At 35.0% G+C, this 22,439-nt stretch overlaps 1 protein-coding gene across 7 annotated transcripts in view; it reads right to left on the reverse strand.

Annotated features, from left to right (window-relative positions):
• Window positions 1-497: 497 nt before the first annotated feature.
• The window catches only part of PICALM (phosphatidylinositol binding clathrin assembly protein), a 103,261-nt gene continuing 81,319 nt past the window's right edge, over window positions 498-22,439 (reverse strand). For 4 of the 7 annotated variants that reach the window (XM_041730277.1, XM_041730272.1, XM_041730271.1 and 1 more), the window contains 5 exons: window positions 19,999-20,022; window positions 18,547-18,606; window positions 16,984-17,088; window positions 3,267-3,369; window positions 498-1,859 (listed from right to left, as the gene is read on the reverse strand). In XM_041730277.1, coding sequence (XP_041586211.1) covers window positions 3,277-3,369; window positions 16,984-17,088; window positions 18,547-18,606; window positions 19,999-20,022 — 282 coding nt within the window. In that variant the 3' untranslated portion in view covers window positions 498-1,859; window positions 3,267-3,276. The remainder of the gene's footprint in view (window positions 1,860-3,266; window positions 3,370-16,983; window positions 17,089-18,546; window positions 18,607-19,998; window positions 20,023-22,439) is intronic. The other 3 variants (XM_041730274.1, XM_041730273.1, XM_041730275.1) reach the window with 2 other exon arrangements.

The following is a 22,439-nucleotide window of genomic DNA, read 5'->3' on the forward strand; positions in this document are numbered from 1 at the left end:
TTCCCAGTTTATATGAAAAGGGTTTAGAAAGAGTGCAACTTAGAAACTAATAAAATTAACATAGTATATCGGATAAAAATGATTTCTTCCAATCATGCAGACGCTTATCGATGCCATCTTTAATCCCTCCATCATGTACTCTGAATCCTACTTACTACTATGAAACATGATACAGTAAGAGATGTCTCTGGCATCAATGTGCCAAATAGAAAGCATTTTCTCCCTTAAACTTACCTGACCAGAGGTATCTGATCAAAAGACAAAAATAAACAATTTTAATTAAGTAGTTTAGTTTATCAATGAGAGTCTAGAAGGTAACAAAATGTACAAAGATAAATCTTTTAGGAAATTAAAACAAATAAAATTTACATTTTATTAAATCAGCAAATATAATCACCTGGGTATATTTTTATTAGCAAAAAATAATGATACTGATGATAAAGAAAAAGGGAGTAAGAAAACAAAATGCACCTCAGACCAGAATACCATAACAAAAGTTTTGTGGAAGCTGCATTTTATTTGAAAATCCACCCATTTTTGCTAACATACATTTTAATATTGTAAACAAAAATAGAATCTGCAGAGACAATGCAACAAGTATGCTTAAACTCATGTACAGAATTGCTTTCCTACAACGAACTGTCCTTCTTAAGGCCCCTCTCAACCAAAACGTTAAGATGTATTTACACAAAGCACCGATCAACAGTGCAGTTTAATTCTTCGTTAACTAAACTCTTGGCTAGACATTAACTTTAAAGATACTATTTCCCCTTATTTAAAAGGTACATGATCATAACATGGCATGAGCCAAATAAAAAGTTTCAAGGATTTGGTTCCCTTCCCTCCCCCCATAACACCTCCTAGAGTTTTACTGAAAAGAAGGAAAGTCTTGAAGTGAAAGCAATTCCTCACATTCATTTTGGAAAGGCCCTAATGTCAAATGGAAAATAATGACATGCCAAGCACAAAGCAGTAAAGTTCCTTCCCAATGCACTAATGCTGAATTTAAAATGTAGTGCTTTTCCTAGTCAGTGAACTGTTCCCTTGCAAAATCCTAGGCACAGAATTGACTATAAGGATTAATGCATTTATAATGCTTCTCTAAATCCCATAGAGACTGAGAATTCTTAAGCGATTCAGACCTATGGACTTGCCTTAAAATATTTAGTGCTCTGTATGTCAGCTGAAAAGCATTCTGAATCAGATTCGCTCTTAATGGATAAAAATCAAACATACTGTATACATCCATACTCATTTTCATAAGGAGGTCTGATACAATATTAATGTTACGTAAATTGATAATCATAAATAAATACAAATACTTAAGGAATGTCTACTGCAAACTGAATATATAATTTTTTTAAAAGAAAAGTTAATTTTAGTTATTGTTTCTGTATCTGTGAGGACTGGAGAAAAGAAAAATACTGCATAATTAAGAATTATGATTTTGATCCCCTCAAAAGAGTCCTGTTGCATTACAGTAAAGGACACAGCTCTTCTCTCCAGGCAGCTTTTCCAAATACAAATTTCACACTTTCCAAATAAGGGCTTTTCTTGATAGGTTACTGATTATGGGTATTAATAAGAGTTGAAAGAACTGAAGGGTTAGTCACCAAAAAGACAGATCTTAGTCTGAAATCATGGCAATTCTTGGCTTTATAAACTGTATTGATACGTTCTCCTATAGACTAGTCCCAATTTCCTTCATGGGCCTTCACTGGGTTACTGTAGCATTCTAATGGAAGAAGAGAGTTTAAGAGACAGCAGTTTGGATTTTGCTGGAAGTAAGTATTTGCTGCTTGAGCACTCGTCTTTTTGGAATAATTCCATTCTCTTCCATCTAGTTACATAAACTGTATCTGGAAAAAAAAAAAAAAGGAACGTAAGTTCATTCACTGCCTTGTAAGATATCTTCTCACAAATAAAAATGCTTTGTGGCTTTTCCCATTCAACTGGCCCAGAAATGTTTACTGCATGTTTATCACAACCCTGATTACAAAATTAAGTCAGTATTATCAGCTCACCATGTGCTAGACCTCAATATTTGAAGCCTAGTTAGAGGGACTTCCAAATATATCTTTCTAATTACTAAAAACCAAGAGACAGGGGAAGAGAAAGAAAATGAACAATTTTTCAATGAGAAGTTCAGAACATCTCTTCATGAACACAAATATTCCGTGATTCCGTGTGAAAATTTCATTTAGAAAAGCACAATTTAAAAAAAAAAAAGAAAAAAAAACGAGAAAAGCACAATTTGACTTATTTCCAATGATATCATAAATCATAAAATTAAATATCAAATTAAATATTAAAATAAAATAAAATAATATTTTATTTTAATACATAAAATTAAATAATTTGGATAAAATTTTAATATCATAAAATTAGAGATAATTAAGGGAAGAGTAATATTATACTTACTAAATCATTTCTTTACTAATATAAATAAAAATCTGAAAGATCTACAAAGGAATAGTTTTCAATAGGGCATCACTGTTTGCTCAGATACTTCACTCAGGATATCCCTGAAACTGTTCATCCAAAGACATTACTTAAGTAGAAGTGCTAATAAACTTGTCACATCCGAAGAGTACAAACTCTCAAAGATTTAGAAGTTCTATCTACCCTGGGGGCTAGAGCACCAAGAAGAACAAATCTCACTGCCTTCCAGTAAAGAGAGGCAGTGCAGATCAAACACAGAATCCTTCTATCAAAAAGGGCAAAAAAGTATTCGCTAGTCCTTAACTTTAAAAAAAAAAAAAGTCTGTTAGGGGAAAATGTTACAATTTTTAAATGAAAAGGCATATATGAATACGACACTTTAAAGAAACTGTTAAAATGAATTCTTCACAACTAATGTTCAGGGGCATTACGTTCAAACTAGAGATGCGCCTAGTCAAGCTCTAATCCAACATGTAGAATTGTGTTGTTCTTTGTACATCTTATAAGACTGACAAAAACATCCAGTTTTTAAAGGTAGTATCTGATCCCACCCATCTGCTGTGAGCAGTGGATGCTTATATGTAAACATGAGAGATGGTTCTTTGATTTCACACCTAATTATGTTAAAGATATTTTCCAAAGTTGTTTGTCCTTATGGCCTATTTTGATCTATTTTTATTCTTCACCTAAAGAATAGAGGAGAAGGAGGAAGAGTGAGAACCTAGAGTCCTTTAAAGAAACAAAGGAGAAGAGTGAACTGTGTTTAATATTTGATAAAATTTTAAAGTATTTAAGTCCCCATCTCCCCCAACAAGCAGCAATACCTAAAGTGATTTATAAGAAATCCTCCAAAGAGAGCTCTGCAAAAGGGTCCTTTCCTGAAGCTCTGTGAGGACTGTGACTGGAGGGGCTGGATGCTGCCGACAGCTGGGGGAAAAGAAGACAGAGAGAGGGAAAGAAAAAAAGATCTCTGAATGACAGAACATGAAAGCAGAAAATGTAATGAAAGAAGAAGTGGTTTTTGTTTTGTCATCTTTAATAAATATAAAGGCAGCTTTTGTAGAAAATTGAATTATTAAAACAAAAGTTTCAATCACGTGTCAAGTTAAAGTGTATCCAATGGCATGTGTTTTTCAGAAAACAAATTGTTTCTGAAATTCCAAAGGAATAAAATCTTTTACTCAAAAAGGTTGATACAAGCTGACCCACACTGAAGACTTCTATTGTGGATGGAGGGGAAGAGGGAAAGAAAGTGCATAATTGTGATTGTGATTTTTTTTTTCTTTATAATTGAGGAAAGATGGCTTCCTGTGTCCAAAGAGCTGTATAGACTCTGACCTCCGTCCAGACCCAACACATCCACCTGTAATATTCTTTCCTTCCTTCCTCGTAAGAGGTCTTGTCTTCTGCTCACGTAAGAGTCTTGTCTTCTGCTCACACTTTTTCCACATGGAATTGTCTCCTGCCTGTTTCTCTGGACACACTGTGGCTGATGCATATACTCTGGGAGGTGAAAGTGACTTTAGAGGTCACCTGAATATAGGGAATACTCAAGATCATTGATTCTCTTTTCTACCGGATTACATTTGCTTGATTCTTGGAATTACGTGCTATCATTTAATCTGAATATACAGTGAGGCAAATAGTTTATTAAACTCAATAATGTATCTTTAAGAATTTCCTCAAAGAATGAGTTCCTGAAGAACGATGTTCACTGACGTTCATTTTCATATGCATATCTCCTTCACCAAACCTACTTTGAATATTTCAAACCAACACAAATCCTTTTCATTTGGAACAAACTTTTAATTTTTTTTCTCTCCCCTGCATAAGATTGCAGAGGCATGCAAGCACAGGGCTATTATGAAATGAGCTGTCCTTTTAGGGAAATTCAATTGAGTATTAAATCAAAGTTGATAAAATGGGAATAGTTTCAATTCTTATTTCCAACATTCAAATCCTGTAATGGATTTCAAGCCTCATAATCTGTCTTTGGTGGTTCAAAGTGATTTCATTTCTACTTTTTTTTTTTTTTAAGAAAAGTACTGCAGAGAATGAATAGCCAGCCAGTGACGTTAAACAAATATTACATCACAAATATATGTAATTTGTTGTGGATGACAAAATCAACTGAAAGGTTTAGAAATCATCTTCAGTTATTTTAGTGGTTGAGACATTTTCCTATTCCATACCTTGTTCTCAGAAATAAAAGTTCAAAGACAATGGAAAGAAACAATGCAAAGGATGATGCACTTACACAGGCAGCTCCAGATGGGAGGATGGAGCAGCAGTCTGGGTTTGGGGATTCAAATAACAGCCAGGCAGAGACAGATTAAGGTGAAACTTAACTGGAAAGATGTCTCCTCCTCACTTCAGAACCAACCATGAATGAGCATTCAGAAACAGAATGATTTTAAGTAAAGTGATCAATAGTCGGGAAGTTGGAGGAAGTCTAGGATTAACTGTGTTTCTCTCCAAAACAGTATTTTTTCTCTTTCACTAGAAGTTCAAACACAAACACTGAAAATCCCTTATTGTGGATAGACTGCATCCAAAATCTCAAGTCTCCTATGAAAGGCCCATACTAAAATGTCTTAAAGTCCCATGTTTTCATAAGGACAGCAGTCTGAAGACCCAACAGTCCCAGAGGAAAATGCACGAAGAGTATGTCAAAGGAAACACTTCTATTCTCAAAGTGTGAGAGCATACTGCTAGAGAGAAGTCCTACAGACTTACAAATAATGTTAAAGAGGATCAATTTCCTTGGGAAGAAAAAAAGTGCCAGTTTCAAATACTTCCACTCTCTTAAAATTGGTAAAATCCACATACGTTTTACATTTATAAATATGTAGCCAAATTAAAACGTGAAAACAAGACCTAATATCCCTATAATAATACTCCTCAATACTCATATCAAGCACATGAAACCATGGCCCAGACTGGCTTAGCTGACTGCAGAGTGCTAAAGGCAGGGCCATGAAGCAGTCCTGGACCACCTATACCCACTTCTTCCCTGGCACCTGTACCAAAGCATAGGCACACCATGCACTGGTGAGAAAGGAGTCAGCTCTGAGAATAAAGACAAAGAAAAGGAAACACGCTGCAATAACCCAATTACTGCTCAAGGAAAGTAGGAAGAACAAAAGATCATGAAGGAGCAACAGGATCCTGGTGGGTGAGAAGCAGCAAGACTGGAAGAGTCTACAAAAGTCACTTGCAAGTAGAAGAGCTGACCCTCTACTAATTCTGTGAGTAAATTAGAGACTATGTAGGGCTGCTAGTACTGGGTCTGTGTGACCCCCTTAAAAAAATCCTACTATAAATATGCCATCACAAAAAAACGCAAAACATGGCAGGGGGCAAGGAGGGGGTTGGATTGGTGGGCCTGGGTGGCTCAGTCAGTTAAGCATCCAATTCTTGATATCTGCTCAGGTCTTGATCTCAAGGTGGTGAGTTCAAGCTCCGCATTGGGCTCCCACACTGGGCATGGAGCCTATTTAAAACAAAACCAAAAAAACCCCAGGAGTACTGCGTAGGCCCATCAGTTGAGCCTTGAACTCGATTTCGGCTCAGGTCATTATCTCAGGGTCATGGGATTGAGCCCTGTGCTCAGTGCAGAGTTTGCTGAAGATTCTCTTGCTCTTCTACCCTCTCAGTCTCTCCTCTCACTCGAGCTCTTCCCCACCCCATAAACAAATAAATAATAAAATCTTTAAAAACAAAACAAAAAACGCCCTTTTACCCATTTATTTCAAATATTCTCTATACAAATGCCCACAGAATTAAAAAAAAAAAATATTAGCACAGTTATTGTTCAAATTAAACTGACCTACAGCACAAGTGAATTTGCTTTTTAAAGAAAGTAGTCAGTTTTACTCTAAGTCTAATACAGACATACTTAGTATTACTTTCTCACTTTATAGGAAAATAAAATATTGAGAAACAGTAGGAAAAGATCAACATATAAATAGAAATACTAAGATTTATAAGTAACTGATGATGGTAACTCTTAGCTGAAATTCCTCCATCCTTTCTCTCCACTCTAATTAATCTTACAAAAAAAAATGCTGAAAAATGTCAAGAGAAAGATTTTTTTGGTTGTAGCATATGTTTAATATAAGAAAGAGTACAGAAATCATAAGTTAACTTTAATAAGAGGCAAATATATTTAAAAGAAATTTTAAACAAATAATTTTACTGCCACACCAAATGTTATAAAATAAAAATGGTTTTTCCTTCATTAGACTCCTGTTCAGCACTAAAGAAAGAAAATTTCAGGTCAGAACAAGAAAATAAATACACACATAACAAATACATAAATACACAGCAGTCTCAAAGTGAGATTAGTGCAACTAAAAGCTTATAGAAGAATAAAGAATTGGATATTTTAAGGATAAACTCCTGACCTATCACTGGCTGTGCTTAAAATTCTTGGAGAAGAAGCAACTTGGCCACATCTTTTCTTTCCATTTGAATTTTGCCTGCATAGCAAATATCAATGCTGTAGAGACTCACTTTGTCTTTGTTAGAGAAGCAAGGTCAACATCTTATGAGAAAAATGGATAAACTTCCTTTGTCTGAGTTGACAGAGTCAAGTTTTGTAGAAGGATGGCACTGAATCTAATCATGGCTCGTCTATAAACAGGGCTTATCTAGACTAAAAATTTGTATCTCCTTTTAAGACTGTCTTGAGGATTAAATAAAAATATACATAAAGCATCCTGTACATTGCCTGGCATATATTAGTAGCTCAAATACTAGTTCAAACTTCCCTATCTCCTACAGTCAAATGTTTATCTACTCTTATATAAGAGGCCCAGCTCAAATGTCATCAGATCTGTGGTGCCCTTGCTCTCCACTGTGTTCTCAATGTTCTGTGTTTCTCTTATAATGCTTCTTATTCTGCCAGCAACTGGTCACTTGTGTGTCCATATTATACTCATCCTTGGGCTCCTCAGATGTAGGACACATATTTTACCTGTCTCTTGGTTCAGAAACTAGCAATGACTTACATATTCTAAGCATTTAGAATGTATAACATACATTCTAATTACATATATAGAATATAATTATACTAAGCATTCTATAACATGTTAAATTAAAATGCTTTTTGGTGATAAAACAAGCTCTGTATAAAAATAAAAATGATCTCTAACATAGGACATTAGAAGAAAATATTAGAACTTCTCCCCTTATTTTTTACCTGTTTAACATTTCCATTTGTTTTTAAATATACCTAATAGTAGGAACATATAACTTATAAATATATATTAGCTGTATGTAAAAGGATACATGATTAAAAAATGTTTTCCTAATAATGCTGTGCAATCAAAACACTTAAGAGACAGAAACATCAGTTATAAACTCAACATAGAGTCACAGAACATCAAAACAGGAAGTTGTTCTTGATGATGTTTAGAACATGGCCAGGATAATAATGGCACAATTAGATCCAGTTGCACGAGGACATAAATACAGTGTAGATAATGCTACTCCTCAGCTGTCTCTGTGAAGTATGGCTAAAAGAGAGATTTCTCTACTATTATATAAGGTAGCCTGCCCTGTAGGCTTAGTCTAGTGTCTCCGACAGCTGCTTGTTGGTTTTGTGTTTAACGTAACCCCATGTTGGCTTCTATCAGTAACATCACAAAGTTATACCAATATTACTCCCATCACTCTCAAAGCATTATTCATCTTAGGGACATGAGACAACTGCTACAGTCTATGATAACTTAAAACTGTTAACAAAGAAGCTATGAATTATTCCAAAATGGCATCTAAAGTCATCTCACTAGAATTATGGCAACCTAAATTGACAAAGAGTTAAAACCAAATGGTGATATAGGGAAATAGATTATAAGATTTCTTAAACTGATCAGAGAAAATATTAATTGGCCTAGCTAAAAATAAACATCTGTATATCAGAAGTGCTTCCAAGGATAAGAGAAGTCCTCTTCAAGTCCCACTTAATGGGTGGGAATTATGAACACTGACTCAACTTATCTGAAATAAAGTGTTCATTGCTGATTCCAACTAATATCAACTTACTTCCTAAAAGCAAAGGAAATGAAAAGCTAAGACAAAGTAGTAATTAAATATACCAATAATACATCTCTTATTTGCCATTTACTGGAAATATGGCACTTCAGTTTGGTTAAAAAAAAATTTTCCAAACTGTGTTCCATATGAGTTTGAGACTACCTGTTTTTACCTGATTTATATATTAGATTTCTATTAAAAATGTCTAAGGAGAGAATTGTAGACTTAGACATTTCAAGCAAGGCTTACCCCGTCCCCCTGAAACAGATTATTTACTCCAAATAAATATTTTAATTATTATCAACTAAAGTTTTATACTTCTGGCTAACACTACTTTCCACAAAGGTTGAGCCAATTAAAATGGTGCTGATACTGTCCTGAAGAATGACGTGGCTTGGTTCCTGTAAATAATGTCCACAGTCTACTGTGTAAATAGATGATTCATGCCCTAAAACAGACCATGATCATCAGGGCTGCCCTGTCACCACCATGGCCTGCATCTATGTATTTACCTGATGTTGTCAGATAACAGAGTCATAATTAAGGTTTCAAAATAATGGAGTATGAATTATTTACAAACAAAAATATTTGTAATGCATGGAAAGAAATATAAACTATATTAGATTAGAATAAGTTAAATGAGAATTTGGGAATAGAGATGAGCACCGAAATTAAGGAAACCTTATATAATTTTCTACTAAAAACAAGTAAAAAGTTCCTTAAAATAATCAATAAAGAAAAACAAATCTCCACATTCCTAGGTCAGTTTCAAATATTTGTTATTTGATCCTTATAGCAACCTTATAAGGTACACAAGGTAAAATTACCATTAAAAGGGCTCTCATACAATGCCTGCTGTCTTTGTAAGAGGGAAATGCCACATGAAGACAGACACAGGAGAACACCATGTGATAGAGGCAGAGACTGAAGTGCCAGAGCTGAAGACCAAAAAATGGGGCTACCTCTTTCCCTCTGGGGAAGAAGAAAGGAAGTATCTTCCTCTAGAGGATTTGGAAGGAGCATGGCCCTAGAGACACACTGTTTTCAGATTTCTAGCCTCCTGAACTGTAGAATACATTTCTGTTTTAAGCCAACAAGTTTGTGGTATACTTGTTACAGGCAGCCCCAGCAAACTAACAGGAGACTCTAATGCAGATCTGCTGATTCCAAGACAGGTGCTTTGTTTCCTCTTTAAAATCTATCCCAATTAATTCCAACTCAGCTAGAATTTATGGCTATATTTACATACAGAGAAATGTTAAAGCAAGACTAGATAAATCATTTTTTTAAAAAGAGACTTCCCTAGTAAATGTTAGAAAGTCAATGCACCCCTGTGTTTGCTATCCACACAGTACTGTATATGATCATGGATATTCATCATGAAGGTTTTGAAGAACTTTACAGTCATTCAAGATTTAAGAATATGTTCTGGTATGGTTCAAGACAAGAAATTAGATGTCCTAAGCAAAAACCCACTAAAAAGGCCTTATTCTATAGGTTGTCTTATCAACACTGTCAGCAGATGGGACTCCTCAAATTTTTGTTTTGACTGATTCAGGTGTGCCCTGGGGACTACAGAACTGTCACCTATGGTACTAAATCCCAATTCCCAAAGTAAATTCCCTCATGGTCTTTTCTATGAGACAAGGATAAACAAGCATAACACACTGCTGACAAGGCAAAAGGCTTTCATCACAGAAATCCAGCTGGGCAGATCAGCTGATAGAAGAGCATCACCAACACCCACAACAAACACATCAGGAAAGTGGAAAGGAAAAGGGAGAGGGGAGAAGGGAGAAGGGAGAAGGGAGAAGGGGGAAGGGGGAAGGGGGAAGGGGGAAGGGAAGGGAAAGGGAAAGGAAGGAAGGGAAGGGAAGGGAAGGGAAGGGAAGGGAAGGGAAGGGAAGGGAAGGGAAGGGAAGGGAAGGGAAGGGAAGGGAAGAAACCGAACAGTAAAAAGAGCCACTAGCTCTGACACAAGAAAGTCATTAAAAAGGCAATTTTTTTGTAAGACTTGAATTATTCTTATATCCAACAGTGTCCCTATTTAGAAGGGTAAAAGGCCTGCACAACAAGCCATTGTTTCCTTTCACACACTTAACTGATGTCAGACTTACTTAAAATCGGCTGTTATGAACAAAACATAGCAGCCATTTTGCATCTTTAGCCATATCCTCCATAAACAAAACTGGTAACCCTCCATTAAAAAAAAACAAAAACCCAATACCAATCAAGAAACCAACACAACTTCTAACAGCTTATTTTAAAAATTAAATACCCATATGTAACACTCTGGTTGTCATACTGCTTTTGGGAAAATAGATTGGTATGGGATCAGAGTGAGTTTCTCATATAAGGAAATGATAAGAACACAACTAACAACACCCACTCCTCCCAAGATCTTCAATATCTAAATTGCCTGGTAAACATCCACTAAAAGAATATTATTTCACATCATAATGACTTCAAAAGAAAACTGAAACTAACTAGGTTTAACTGTCTTCATGCTTTTAATAGCAAAGCTGCAGAATGCCATCCAGAATGAGTTTAACAAATTATTGGTCAGCAATGGACATTTCAATGTACACATCAATAAGTACCAGTAAGATTTATATAAAACACCATTAAGAGAAGGCATGAGAGTCCTTGTTCTCCTCTAGTTAACAGACAAACACACTCATAACAAGCCATCATACAGTGAGCAAAACTGGGAGGAAACATGAAAGATTAAAAAAAAAAAAAAATCACTAACCTAGGGATCTAGTATTTTCCATGTAGTCAAACATCTAGGCAGATGCACTAATGTAGAACATTTTTTTTTAAAGCCACAATATTGGACATGAAACAGAAGAACCTAATCTCCATCTTTTTAAGCAACTGACAGTTACATAAGATACCCTAAAAATACAGAAGGAGCCAGCCCCAAAAACGAGAGAACAGGTTAAGTGTATAGGAAATCATAATTTCAATACTATCCTATAGTCTATTAAAGACAATATCCTAAAGAACAGAGTAGTCTAGTCTGAGCTAACAGCCATCTGGAAGGTACTAGTTAACACTAATGCAGCACTTAGAGCAACCTAGATTTAATGTAGAACACAGAACACAATTGTTTGGAATGCCTCACTAAATGGCAAGAAGATAAACATATCTGGTAGGGCTGAGATACTCTCAAAAATATTAATTTAAAGTAAGTAAGCAAGCAAGAGACCAGAAAATACAAGTTATGCCCTAGGTAATAGATCCCAAAAAGCACAAGAAGCAGGGAAAGATTTTTGGCAAAAGGTGTAGAATTGGGATTTGATTAAAATATTTTATTTTGATGGGATTTCATTTTACATTTAAATTATCATTTACTTCTATGTACAAAGAGATGTTACTCTGTCCTCAAGGACAGAATTCATTTGAATTTCATTTGAATCCAAATGAAAAAAGGGAAGAAAATGAGAGAATTGAAAGGTTATTCTGGTTATAACTAGCATTTGAATGGGCAAAATTAATTCAAGGGACTGGCTCAGAATCCTTAAAAACTAGAGGATGAAAAAAATCTCACCTACTTCAAAGATAAACAGTTAGATTTTTAATTATTAAAAATATCCAATCAGGATGCCTAGGTGGCTCAGTGGTTGAGCATCTGCCTTTGGCCCAGGGTGTGATCCTGGAGTCCTGGGATAGAGTCCCATATCCAGCTTCCTACCCAGAGCCTGTTTCTCCCTCTGCCTCTCTCTGTGTCTCTCATGAATAAATAAAATATTTTTAAAAATCCAATCATGATATTAAATGTATCTTCATTTCTTGGGTGACAGTCATCTAGTATTTTAGCTTATAGTAACTGTTAGCCAACAAATTAAACCAATTTTAAATATGGCTATAAATTATTACAATGGCTACAAGGAAGTGAAAAAGAGATCAATGAGGAACAATTGAGTTACACAATAGAAAAGGCAAGTTTTCAACCAGATTCACTTCTCTGACAATGTTGAAAACTATTATGAACCAGGGACACAAAATTAACAAGCCTCATAGAAGCCTGCCTCTACGAGGCTTATAATACATTCCAGGAGTCTCTTGCTAGATTGGATGAGTGGATGGATAGATGGATAGACAGACGGGACAGGCGAACAGATGTCAGGTAGTCATTAAGTTCTATAAAGAAAAATAATGCAGGATAAGGGAAAAAAACTTCAGATCTCACAAGTACTAGAAAAGGATGAGAGATGACTAAAAAATAAATAATGAGCACCAGGTGATATATGGAAGTGCTGAATCACTATATTATACACCTGAAATTAATTTAAAACTTCTGTTAACCAAATGGAATTAAAATGAAACCTTAAAAAATTAAAAATATTGGAAAGGAAAGGAAAAAAATAAATAATGAATCTCCTTTATGAGAGATGAAGGATTTCTGGCAAAGACAAGCTATAGCAGAATAAGGGTTACTTACTGAGAACTGTAAAGGCGTGGGAATTGAAGAACCTGAATGTTCTATTCACTATTACTCTTACAAATATGGAGACTCTGTGAGGTATAGCAATTACGACAGAAGGAAAGCTAAAGGAATGGCTTATATGTTCAGTTATATTTAGATTTACTTCTTTAGGTTTCTAAGTATGGAGGTCTGATGCTAAAAATACTGCCTATGGAAGACTGTTCCAGGATCTACAGAATGGATTAAATTAGAAAGGGAAGAAGCACAGGGAGACTATTGTAAAATAAAGCATGAGACAAAGGATTCCAATCTGGGTGAAGGCTGCTGAAAGCAAGAAAGATGGATCTAATGATAGCAGAGAAACAATTAGTGGGGCTTTGTGATGAGACAGCTGGAGAACAAAGGGGAGAAGGAATGAAAAGTAATATTAACAGATTTGAGATTCTGAAGTGCCTGGAGGACTCAGTCATTAAGCACCTGACTCTTTATTTTGGCTCAAGTCATGTTCTCAGGGTCCTGAGAATCTCAGCATGGAGTCTGCTTGAAATTCTCTGCCCCTCCCCCGTTTGTGCATACACATGCGAGCTCTCTCTTCCTAAAATAAATACAATCGCAATCTTTAAAAACAGATTTAAGATTCTGACTTTCAACTGATTGAAACACTTCAATGCCACTTGATTTCCTTTTTCTAGTTATTCATTTTCTTCCTTCATGTACTTTCTTCAATTGTAATATTTAGAGATAAGTACATCAAATTTGATTTCTTAACTTAAAACTTATTACTCTAGGGATCCCTGGGTGGCGCAGCGGTTCAGCGCCTGCCTTTGGCCCAGGGCGCGATCCTGGAGACCCGGAATCGAGTCCCACATCGGGCTCCCTGCATGGAGCCTGCTTCTCCCTCTGCCTGTGTCTCTGCCTCTCTCTCGCTCTCTCTCTGTGTGTGACTGTCATAAATTAAAAAAAAAAAACAAAAAAACAAAAAAAACCCTTATTACTCTAATGTTCTTATTCTCTTCTCTTCTGGCATAATTTGATTAGGAAAAGGTATTTCATTATCTCTTTTCATGCTCATTGAAATTCTTGCACTTTTTTGGTGTTTCAGTGAGTTATGTGGGTTTTAGAAGGCAACAGGATATAAAACCTGGAATAATAAGAGTAGGCGCTGGGGGCAGCACTTTTTATAAAGGCAGATTTTTACTACAATTTATTTAACCATATATATATATTTTTTAGGATTTTATTTATTTATTCATAGAGACAGAGAGAGAGGCAGAGACACAGGCAGAGGGAGCAGCAGGCACCATACAAAGAGTCTGATGTGGGACTCGATCCAGGGTCTACAGGATCACGCCCTGGGCTGCAGGCAGCACTTAACCACTGCGCCACGGGGGCTGCCCCAACCATATATTATTTAAAAAAGCAAAATTCATATAAAATGTTTCAGTGAGCCTAAAAGTAGTCCCAAAACTACTGAAGATATTCTTGACCTCTATAGAAGTTATATCCTGGAATGTATAAATGTAATTTATAATCTAGCAGGAAACCCAAAGATTTGTAGAGTGGTTTACCACTGCCAAAAGGAAAATAGCCCTAGTATAGTAGCTATATGGGCTCAATCCCATTAGTAGAGAGGTAGAGTGGTACAAATGAGCCCTGGACCAGAAATCAGGGATTCCTGGAGATAAATCGCATTTCCCCATTTATTTAATTGAAGAACCTTTCCAAGTCTTAGCTTTCTCTGTCTATGAAATGGGATGGTGATAGTAAGCCTATCTACCTTCAAGATTATTCTGAGAGGAAAGTAAGATAATAAATGCTTAGAAAATGTCAAGCAGTATTCAAGCTTAAGGTTATAATGTATTTTGTTTCTGAGATAGGAATCTGTAAGATGAGACCCAGACTGAGTATGAAAGGGTTTAGCTACACATCAGGGAAAAAATTATTGTAGTCAGCAGTTTCTGGTAAATTTATAGCCCTGAAATATAGCTTTTTCTCTTAAATACATTTAAGGTGCTAATCAGTCTATGCATCAAAAAATAAAATTAATTTTTAAAAATAAATAATAGGGGCCCCTGGGTGGCTCAGTTGGTCAAGCTTGGGTCCAACTTTTGGTTTCAACTCAGGTCATGATCTCAGGGTCATAAGATCAAGCCCTGAGTCAGGCTCCACACTCAGTGGGGAGTCTGCTTCTCTCCCTCTGCCCCTACCCCCACACCTGATCTTTCTAAAAAAATAGATCTTAAAAGAAATAAATGATACATATCAGAAGTTAAAAGTATAAATAACAAAAAAAGTATAAATAACAAAAAACTGAAGAAAATAATAAAGGACACAAGGAAGACATAATCTCAAGAAAACATCTACATCACTAGAAGTCATCAACATTTTAAAAGATTATCAAGATCTAGTATATTTCTTTAGCAAGTTAAGCCAGTATTTAGGACTACTAGTGGTAAAAGACAGAAGAGAAAGAAAACTATATACATTCATAATCCATTTTATTAAAATGAATATATATAAAACAGCTGACTTATATAAAAGTTATGGCTGCATCAATTACCCTCACTCCTAGCTATCTTCATTATAAATACTATGATTAAGGAACAAGAAGAAAAGGCTACTTTAACATGGATAACAGGGGAAAAAAGAGGCATCTGGGCAAGTATATAAATTGCAAAGAACATGAATTTTACCTTTTAATCAGAACTAAATTCACTATCCACTTCAAGTTGCCAGTTGGTACTCCCTGAGATGGCAATTTATGAAATGAGTTAAATACTCAAAAAGACTGAAAAGCAAAAGGACTGAATGCCTATTGCCTGTGCTTCATAAGTCTATGAAATAAAGAGACTAGATTAAAAATGATCAATATAATTAATATTGGTAGGGTAACACTGTATGCATTTGCAAGTGTAATACCACATGTATTCAAGTGGTAAAGGAATAACAAGTCCATTACAAAATGCTCAAACCAATGTCTTCAAATAGGTATTAAACACATGACAGTAACCAATCAGTTGGCATCAGAAGCAGTGTAAGAAAGGAGTACTTTAACAATTGTAATTATTTTTAATTGTTAAATAGGAGCAGAGCCACAAACAAAATGAGAAGCCATTCTATCGCTTCATGAATGTCTCATCTACTATTAGGCCACCAGAGAAGTAAATAACAAAGAAATTGCACATCTCTCCTAACCACGGTGGGGAAAAGCTTAAAAAAAAAAAAATCCAGATACCCCTAATGCTAACAATAATGAAATGAAAAAGTGTAAATATTTGGGTGAAATTTCAGGAACTGGAAGAGGGGCCTTGAGAAACATCTGAAGAGCAAAGTCTCTCCTTAAATAAATGCTGAATTAGGTCAGCATTTATTTGACAGAGAGAGAGAGAGTGTGGGTATGAGTGGGCATGCACAAGCAGGGGGAGAGGAGAAGCAGCAGGCAGAGGGAGAGGGAGGTGCAGGCTTCTCACTGAGCAGGGGGGTTAATGAGGGGCTTGATCCCAGGACCTTGGGATCATGACCTGGGCCGAAGGGAGATGAAGGGAGATGCTTAACCAACTGAGCCACCCAGGCGCTACTGAGCCCCCACCCCGCTTTGTTTTTAAATACAATCCTCAGTGGTAGGAAGTTACCTAATGAAAAAATAACATTCACAATTTTTTGTAGACTTGTCATGTTTCACAAATATCTTAAGGGCAACACCTTTGTTGTAGCACCATTCAAGCCAATACACTGGAGCTCAGAGTTCAAGGTTCACAAAGGAGAGCAAGCCAGAATCATGAACAGAAAGTAGGTTCCTTAACCTCAGAAAAACCATCCTCTGGATTGACCAACTATACGTTGTCAAGAATTTTCCATCCTTAATGTTTGTAATCTGCTTGTCCATTCCTTCCAAATAATCAATATTCTTAAAAGCTCTTAGCTGATAAAGATAGGAAGAAAACAACATCTACCATCAAGGGTAAAAACACTTATAATTTGTTTGTTTCTAAGTTGTATGAAAGGAATTTTTAGCATTCTATTCTTCCTCCATCGGGCCATTAAGAGAGTTACATGTGGCGCATTAATACCTGTGCTCCTGATACAGGACCAAAGGGGTTTGGTGGTCTCATGACAGGCTGGCTGTATATTAAGGTTGGTTGTGTCATTACAGGTACACTTCCCATCTGAGGAGGCTAAAAAACAGAAAAATATTAAGTTAATCAATACTATTATCTTCCTTAAGTAGTAAACAAGAAGGATGACAGGAATGGAAAGTACTAGTACCTTTAACTCAAAGGAAAAATTCTTGTAAATACAAATAAAACAACTATAAATTCTTGTGTTTTTTTTGAAAGTCTTTAATGTGTTCAATTCTAAAATTTGTAAAAAAAAAAAAAAAAAAGGTTTAAATTTAAGCAAAATGTAAACCTTTCTACAGTATAGCAGACAAAATAATTTTAACCAATCAAAAATTTCTAAACTTGGAGTTTTAAACATAGGAAAACTTAAAACTAGGTTAAAATGGCTAAGATATTTCAAAACAAACTGCCTTTGTACATCAAACCACGTTCTTATGCCATCATGCAAGTGATCTTAAGTGAATACTTTGAAAAGTGTTACTGTCTGTGGTTTTCCTTTTATTTCAGCTATTGTTAGGGGAGTACCAAGAAGAGGCTTAAATAACACTCGAAGAGGTTAGTTCATTGAGTAACTGAAAATAGAATCTCAACCATCTCTTTAAAAATTGCTACTTCACAGTATAAAATTAACACAAATAAGTAACCAAATAGAACATACACAAATCACTCCATTATTTTGGTTAAAACACCATACTCTAAAATCTTATCTTTCTACAAATTCTATTTAACCTTTTAATTAAACTCCTACTTATAGCAAGAGCTTCATTTTAACTTTATGAGATTTTGAGCACATTCCTTTCTTCTATGGTAACCACCAATACAAAAGCTATGAAATTTCTTCATATGTAGGCAAAAAGCTACTCTCAAAAGATGTAAATAAAGTAGCACAGCAGCCACAGTAGCAATCCCAAGGGACCTGGTGCTGCCTCCTACCAGCAACAGTTCCTCAAACACATATAGGGGATTGAAGTCATTACCTCCATTTCTTTTCTAAGTGAGTCATATGTTAAGAAAGTTGGGAGAGTAAGGACAGTGTAGAATATGGATTGTGGGCAGCTTAAAGGTAAAATGAGTATTTCTGTATGGTAGCAATCACGGTCATAGGAAAGTTTCTCTGGCCTGTACTGAACTAAATTTGTCCCTACACAATTTGAGAAATGTTAAATCCTCCCTTCCCCTTACAGTATTAAGGTTATACAACTTAAATGGTATTAATGTAAGGTCACACAAGCAAAGGGTTGGAGTTAATATCAATGTTTAAATGAGTCTGTAATACATATAAAATGCTTAGCAAAGTTATGAGAGGAAAAATAAGCCAAGTAATACTGTGAACATTAATAAGTGGTGTATCTGCTGTATAATGACTATTCTAGAAATACTTATGATACCAATGCTCTATGTTTGGCACTAAGGGTACACACCAAGTTCTTTTTTTTTTACTTAAGTCTCTATTAAGGCATGTTAACTATGAATCAATCTATTTTCAAAAATTGTGTTTGGAAAAATACTTACGATTCCATATCCTATCATGCCTGTGGGTGTAGTAGCAGGATAGGCCATTACAGGGGGTGCCTGACATGGTGGAGAAAAGATAAACAAGGACGTATAACTCACGTATGTCAATTGAGTTCAAGGAATCAATAGCTGCAGTTCCACTAAAAAGAATTGCTAAGACAGCTGTGATTAAATGGGACATTTGTGATCATTAATAACTGTGTCAGTTAATGCTCAATGAAAAAGAGTGTCTCGAAATTAACAGAAAAGCAGAATTATTAGAAAAAAATCACTTAAACTTAGATATAACAGTGATCTAAAATTTCAGTGTGCTTTTTTACAGCTTTAAAAATCTTCAAATTTTAAAAAATATTGAAGTTCTAAAATTTAAAATCTATCACTATCATAAAAAATGTTTACCCAGAAAAAGTAATATTAGTGAATGTTTTCCTAGGTGCTTCATTTTTTTGAGCAAGGAAAAAATTAAAGATCCCAAATCAATTAATAATCTAATCTTCCAAAAAACTAGTTTCTTAAAGACCTCATTCACTTTTTTCAAAGAACCCCATAGATTTCAAAACACTGAGTATGACTATTTCTAGGACACACACAGTTCTTATACAGAGTACATATATTAACATTCCTTCTAATTTACTCTAAATTATTTAAACTATCTTCTGCAAAGCACCAATTTGGAGGAGCAATAAATTTTTAAACCTGTTTATGCTTTAATGCTTAAAAGAGCCACCTAGCCCTAAGATCTTTAAGGTCCACTCCTCCTACTCTAACTTATGCTCTATAAATATACAATCTGAGCACAAAATCATTTTAGATATATTTGCTGTCTTAACAACATCCCCTGTGTGTGTGTTATCTTATAATGAAAACTGAAATTGAATACAGGAGAAAGACCAATAACATTGCTGAAACATAAAAAATAACTGAAAGTATATGGCAATTTGAACATATGCATGGAGAAGTTAAATGAAGCATAACTAAAGTGAATAGTTAAAAGTTTAGTATTTCAGTGAGCATATGTAGGACTTATTGGTCTCTCCCTACTTCAAAACTGAGAGCTGCAAGAGCAGTAGACAAACTGCCAAGTACAGCAGAAGCCTGTTAAGATTTCATGCAATTGTTATTCTCAACATTACCACAATCAACATTTCCCTTCATTCAGAAATCATCAAGTGCATAGTGGCAGCACAGATACACACACAGAGACACCCAGCCATCTGACAGCAAATGGCAGAATATTAAGCAAGAAAAAAAAATCTGTATTTCCCATGCCACCATTAGAATCAATTCTGCAACACATCCATGAAATCAGGAGATGCTAGAAAGAATTTTTGGCACATTGAAAATCTGAATGTGAAAACAAGTAATAGCTGGAAGGTTATGAGATTCTGCTATAGCAGTGGTTAATAGCATGCCAATTTATTGCAAAAAGGCTAGTTTTTGGTCACTTACGTATTGTGGAAAATGCATGCCATTCTGTTTTTCCCAGGGAGAACAATTACATAATGCAATAACACTGGATTAGAACAAATACTTACACAACAGAAAATACACAGAGAGCATTTTTAGTTCACATGTACACTCACTAACTACCTTAAATCCCTTGTATTTCCAATATCTAACAGAAGAATACCTATACTAAAACACTATCAAGGTTGACAAGGGAAATTTAATCTCCAGCATAATCCCCTTACAAATCTAATAGTTTATTACAAATATCATAAAACATAAGCTCTATCAGTAGTGTCAATACTGTAAAATTTAGTGCATCCCATAAACAGGGCTGCAGCATACATCTACCACTCAGGAAAAAAAGCAAGCAGTAATTAAAATAATTTGTAGTATATCATTATCATATATATTAATAAAATAGCAATGAATTTTTTTACTTAAAAAAGTTCAAAAACCTTGACAGTGTTTATGGATTAATAAAAAGGTTAGAAATGTAAAGAAATGTCATAAGCAGCAGTTTATCTAAGTAGTAAACCACATCACCAACCCTATATGTTAGTCATTAAAAAGAAACTATGAAATACATACATACAAGTATTTTAACAAAATTCTTAAGAGATGACACACATGACACAGTGCCATAAATCTCATTAACTTACATACATATTCTAAATGGTTAAATACCTATTATATTCTAGTAGTCAATCTTAAGTGCTATCTACAAACTTCTAATATTTCATATAGATTAATACTAACAATACAAAATAAAATATTCACTGTATTTTCATATCAGTATTTGGATTTGCATCAGTTCTCATGTATTATCAATGTACAATTCACACCCAAGGCTATAAAATCCAGTACCCTAACTTCCTGTCATCCCTTGGTCAGTGAAGTATGTTACAGTGCAGAAAAATAATGGATTGAGAGTCAGAAGGAATGGATTTCAACTAAAATCTGCTTTCTAGATGTTTTATACTTACAAAAGAAAAACTGCGAAACTTTATTCTTATAATTGGGATGCTATCAATTCAAACTTCCCTAAGAATGCACTGTTAACAGACTCAAGATAGGGCATATGTATGTGTAAAAACCAGACAGCTAATTAAATGCAAGGATTTATTATTAGTAATGGCAGTGAGCCCTACCAATGAAAAATTACTGACTTAAAAGGTGGCTAAATAAAAAAAAGGGGGGGGGTTAAATTTCATTATTATTTTCCATTTAAGAAGACTAAACCTAACAAAACTCTTTAGATAACGTCACAAATTTTATAAGTACACTAATTTTAGATGAGCCCTAGTAATTTTAATGTATGATTAACTCCAGGAAAACAGGGTGGTGCTCTGGAAGTGATTTAATACAAGAAAATGGCTAATATGGTGGTCTTTAACAATAGGAAGGCTACAATGTGTAGCCTATGCAATCAAAATGATGCTATTTCCAGAGTATTGTAAGAAATCATGTTTTAAATTCTTCTATAAGAAGAAATTGGTTTTCTCTGATGCAGGAACTTAACTGCACTGGTACAACAGCAGCTGACCAAAGATAGGGGTACAACCAGTTACAAAGCTACCCTAGGACAACCATACCTTAGAATGCTAAAAGCATTAGTAGAACTTCTTCAGTACTAGATGCCAACTAGATACTTAGCACATACAATTAATCCTCACTTTTCATGAAACCTGTATTCACAAATTTGCTTACTTGCTAAAATTTGTGATCCTCAAAATCAATGTTTGTGGTGCTTTCAAGGTCAATGACATACATGCACAGAGGGGTAAAAAATGTGTTGCCTAACACGTTCATTCTCAGCTAAGGTTGAGCCAGGTGAGGTCCTGCCTTGTTTCAGCTCTGATATAAAGATGATCAGTGGGACTAAGAAGGTAAAGAACAATGTAGTGTTACTATTGCAACAAGTTCTGGCTCTGGAGCCATCTGGATAGGGGTAGAATCTCAAGTCTGGCACCTGTTGGGCAGCAGCCTCAGGTAAGCAATTCATTTAACGTGAACTGCATTTTCTTTTTTGTTTGAAAAACAAACAAACAAAAAAAGGCATCTACTAGAACAACTTTTTTTTAGGGTTTAAGATTATAATGAATGTAAGGTCAGGGTGTGTGTGTATACATACACATGTAATTGATTCTCCTTGTCTGCTGCACTTACACTGTTAAAGTAACCCAACACTAAATCGGTGAACACTGAACTATTACTAAAGGAAATATGCATGTATATATGTGTGTGAACCTAGCAATGGTTCAGTGTTCAGAGGGTTTTAAGACTATAACTAGAGAAGTAAGGAAAATCAGCACTATGTACTATTTGTTAATATCAACAAAAACCAAGCAGTATAGTTTCTTTACCAATGGTGAGATCAGAAAAACACTAGACACTGTATATTCTGGATAAATAAATAATAAATCTGACATCAGCAGTAAAAG

The sequence above is a fragment of the Vulpes lagopus genome, chromosome 15 (assembly GCF_018345385.1).
Source record: "Vulpes lagopus strain Blue_001 chromosome 15, ASM1834538v1, whole genome shotgun sequence".
In the NCBI taxonomy this organism is placed as follows: Eukaryota; Metazoa; Chordata; class Mammalia; order Carnivora; family Canidae; genus Vulpes; species Vulpes lagopus.